The following is a 4,240-nucleotide window of genomic DNA, read 5'->3' as shown; positions in this document are numbered from 1 at the left end:
TATATATATAAAACATTTAGCATTTAAGTTAAAAACTACATTTTTTTTCTGTGAATCCGCTCTATTCAGAACTGGTTTAGTTTAAAAACACTTAAAGGAACATTTGGCTATCCGATTATTATAGATTATTCTAAAAAATAAGCAACAGTTTAATCCATTTGCTAACTAATCGTTGCAGCCCTACTTTATACCAAACAGTACAGTTTATCCAATATTGCACATTTACAGACGAAGAAGTCCAAAAAGAAGGCCAAAGCACCCGTAAAGGAGAGCAAGGCAGCGACTGGAGATGGGAAAGAACCGGAAGAAGGTAAGAAGAATGTAATTATTATAAAAAAAAAAAAAGTTTCTTCTGTAATATTTGGGTTGGCCGTGCTTTTTTAAATTCAGCTCCCCCTGCCCCTAAATGGAGCAGTCGTAAATGGTCCTTTAACACTAAGCAGTGTGTGTTTCAGGCACATGGGAGACCAAGGTTAGCAACAAGGAGAAACGTGAGCAGCGCAAGAAAGATAAGAACTCCAGCGATGGCTCAGCAAGTCCTAGAGGAGGGGAGACACCTGTGAACGCTCCCCCCGACCAACCCAAGGTCTCCGCAGCGCCACCTGCCCCTGCCAACCAAAAGAAGAAAAAAGGTTTGTTATTACAGAAGGATTTTAAGTTTCCTTAACAAACCCCTTAGAGCTGGTGAGGATAATACTGTGTTTTTTTTGTTTTTTTTCTTATGTCCCCCTGGTCTGTTGTTAATGAGCTGCACTAAAAATATAAGCACAACGGGAATTCTATCTTCCCCTGAGGGATGTTTACCCTGTTTAAAAGCAGCCTCCTGTGGACGGTTCTCATAGCATTCACTAACCTTTCTTTTTTATCTTCTCAGGAGAATCTGCGAAAGTGAAGGCAGAGAAGGCGGACGCCGTCGCCTCTCAGGGTAATTACTGTCACTCATGTCCTGCTTTGCCTCATTGATTCAGCCCTCAGCGATAGCAGTGGGAGCACAGTTTGACGTAGATCATGTGTTTGGTTGCTTGAGTGGTCTGTTTTACTTGTTTGCGATGCTCCCCCCCCCTTCATCTTAGCCAACAGCGTCGTGGCTCCTGAGGTGGCGGCCGCTGCAACTGATCTGGCGGTCAAGGCTGCACCACAGAATGCGGCTCCAAAGACGAGCTCCTGGAGCTCCCAGAGGCAGCCGGCTTCACTCTGGAGAGCAGGTGTTGATGGTAAAAAGGTTTCCTTTCTATTCATTGGTATAAATGTCTTGTTGGATGATAATAACAATTAAACTAAGACGTGCAATTAAAAATTTTGAAAAAATAGTTTTTTCTTTAAATCCCTCTTAAACCACAAAATAGATGGTTTATTTCAAAATATCTGCTGGACCAATAAATACAAAATTGGTGTTTTTTATATCTATTTATTTATTTTTTGTTGTTTTTTTTTTTTTTTTTTTTTTTTTTTTTTTTTAAATATCTAAACGTTTCCTATACATCTCCTTACGTCTAAATAAAAATGTTACCTTAGAAGGAACCCAGTGGGTGAATAGGGACATTTCTCAATTCACAAGAACGCGAGTACAGACTCATATTCTCGCCAAGTATGTTCTTGAGAAGAACACAGGAATGTGTGGACTCTGGGAGAACGGGAGCACGCAGCATAAATATGGGTCAATTGGAAAAGAAGCGTACCTGTGACATCACCACATGCTCAGCTCGTCTGGAGCTGCATTTAACTACCTGTTATTAATAGTCTGTAGATAATAATACATTTTTACTTTTTTCATTTATTAGGGGAATAATAATGAACAAAGTCAGATAAACAAAAATCAAATAAACATTTTGCCAAATAAAACAAAAAAAATCGCCATTAGAGTCAGCGGTCCTTCACACACGGCTATGCAGAGAGAGGGCTGCTGCAGACGGGCTAACGTTAGACCTGGCTGCCGTTAGCCTTGGAGGTCTGCTGGTTGCCGCGGTCCTCTCAACTTCAGATTTTTTTTTTGTAAATTACACATTAAATCAGTAAATGGGCCATATAGTGACGCTTAAAAGTATAATATTTTCGCTTCAAATGATCTTAAAACGTACTTTTATTGAACAGCAACAGAAAAAAAAACATTTAACTTAATATTCTGAGCTCTGTGAGCGCTCCATTGAAAGCTGCTGATGCTGCAGTGTATGCTGGGACAGCTGTCAATCTCAAGAATGGACAAGTCTGCTCTGATGCATGCTGGGTAAAGAGGGAGGGGAGAGAACAACATACAGGGACTTTGTCCGTTTCGGTCTGCTTTTCTTGTGAATTGGAACAGTACAAAGCTGAGGCTGATGACTGGTACGTCATTAATACTTGACAAAGGTCACTATTCTGGGTCTTGATATGCCGAAGCGGGAATAAACAGCCTTGGTAGTCGATAGTGTGGAGAGCAGTTCTTCTTTTGGAACTCATTGAAAATATTGAGTTCTTAATCCACTGCCTCTGGTTGGAAAAGAAATGAAAGATTGTAAGATTCGCTCTAGCACTGCCCTCCATGTTTATTTCCATAAACACAGCGCGCTCGCTATCAGTGACACCATTGTGTCCTCTATTGCACATGCGGGACACTTTAGTTCTGTGAGTGCAGTTTACACAACAGATGAAGATCGGATTTCACCAAAAAAAATCAGAGTTAAACATTAAGGCCTGCAGTGTGAACGTAGCATAAAGGTCACAGGATAAACTCAGTCTGGGACTTTTGATCAGAAGTAGAACCTGAGAGGGAAGATCTCTGGAAGTGAGGCTGAAGATCTGTGCCACGTTGACCCGGATAGTGAAACAAAAAGCTGCAGGGTCTCTGCTGGGCGAATTATTACTCTCAGATACTCGTCTGTAGAGAACCACAGAACAGTAACGTTTATAGCAAACTGAATTCTTGGGTTGGTTTTTGGATCTTTTGTTTTTTTTTAGCTGCAATGTCAATTTTCTAGCCATAAAAAAAAAAAATAATAATAAAACGGTTCAATGGAATAAAACGGATAACTAAAATAAGAACAGGGAAAAAAATTTAGTTAAAAACTGAAACGAATTTACTCCATAAATGTTATGAAAAACTCAAACTGTTAGAATCAAACAGCAAAGACCACATGTCTGGAGCAACGATTTAAAGGTCTCTGCTGTCCAGACACGAAAAGAACTGTTCCAGCTTAATGATTGCATCTTCCTGTAGTTTAAAAATAAATTAATAAATGAATAAGTCTGACTGCCAATTGGCCAAGACTGTCAAATTTTCTATTTTCCAAAGCTTATGACTTCAGTCTTTGCTGAAATCTGGCAGCTGTGTCACTAGCTTTGTGAAATGTGTGTGTTTCAGAGTCCTGGTCTGTGCCCATAAACTCAGCGGAGCTCAATCTGGTGTCTCTTGGACTTCCTCGTAAGTTTTATTCCACTCGCCACTAGATGGCGCAGTCTTCCATTGCATATTTTGCTCTTCTGTGATCTGCTGGTTGTGTCTGCAGAGCCTCAACCTGTGAGCGACCTGTCTTGGCTCAGTCTGCCCAAAGTGGACGACGAGTGGTCCGGACTCAGTATGCATCCTTTTTGTTTTTTAGCTTACCAGTCAAACTAATATGGTTTCATATTCATGACACAGCTGGACGTTTTTATAATTATTTTATTTAAATGTTTCTTTTTCCAGATGGTGGCTCAGCTGACCCCAGCTCTGATTGGAACGCCCCCTCTGAAGCCTGGGGTAACTATGAGGAGCCCACCCCAGAGCCCCCTCAGGCTCAGGAGCTGCCCCTCCCTGAGCCAGCCAGGGTTAATCTGATTGTAGCAGCTGTAAGTCTATGCAGGCTCCTTAGTAACCTGATAAAAGATGGCAGCGAGCTTAAATATGTTTAATGTAATTAACCATGAAGTAGATGGGAACGATTCATGGCTCTAAGATTTATTTATTATTCTAAAATCTGGAAAGCTTCTACATCTTAAAGTATGGAGTAAAATTTGTTCCAAGCAAAGCATATTTTTTTAAATGGAAGCAAAAGTTTGAAAAAAATTCTTAATCTAAAAAGGCTTTATAGTCGTAGGGAAGTCATATTTATATGTCAAATCATTCCGGCTTAAACATGTATATAAATGTACTCTTTATCAGACAATATTGTCCCAAAATTTAGAAAATTCTGTTTTTAAAAACAATCCTGTCTAAAAATCTGTGCTTTTTTTTCGTTATCTTATGCAAGCCAGTTAGTTATATGTCAGCCTGAACACCTAAATT

The 4,240-nt window shown here is 39.9% G+C and overlaps 1 protein-coding gene across 2 annotated transcripts in view; it reads left to right on the top strand.

Annotated features, from left to right (window-relative positions):
* LOC107090141 (protein LYRIC-like) overlaps positions 1-4,240 on the top strand; it is an 11,878-nt gene that overhangs the window by 2,277 nt on the left and 5,361 nt on the right. The window contains exons 3-9 of one of the 2 annotated variants that reach the window (XM_015383354.1): positions 229-310; positions 456-632; positions 875-925; positions 1,074-1,214; positions 3,338-3,397; positions 3,483-3,551; positions 3,662-3,804. In XM_015383354.1, the coding sequence (XP_015238840.1) occupies positions 229-310; positions 456-632; positions 875-925; positions 1,074-1,214; positions 3,338-3,397; positions 3,483-3,551; positions 3,662-3,804 (723 nt within the window). Of the gene's footprint in view, positions 1-228; positions 311-443; positions 633-874; positions 926-1,073; positions 1,215-3,337; positions 3,398-3,482; positions 3,552-3,661; positions 3,805-4,240 lie in introns of both variants that reach the window. The other variant, XM_015383353.1, reaches the window with a different exon arrangement.

This window comes from Cyprinodon variegatus, unplaced genomic scaffold, assembly GCF_000732505.1.
Source record: "Cyprinodon variegatus isolate N-32 unplaced genomic scaffold, C_variegatus-1.0 Scaffold282, whole genome shotgun sequence".
Lineage (NCBI taxonomy): Eukaryota > Metazoa > Chordata > Actinopteri > Cyprinodontiformes > Cyprinodontidae > Cyprinodon > Cyprinodon variegatus.
Note: the sequence above shows the minus strand (reverse complement) of the source record. Positions and strands in the feature narration are given on the sequence as shown.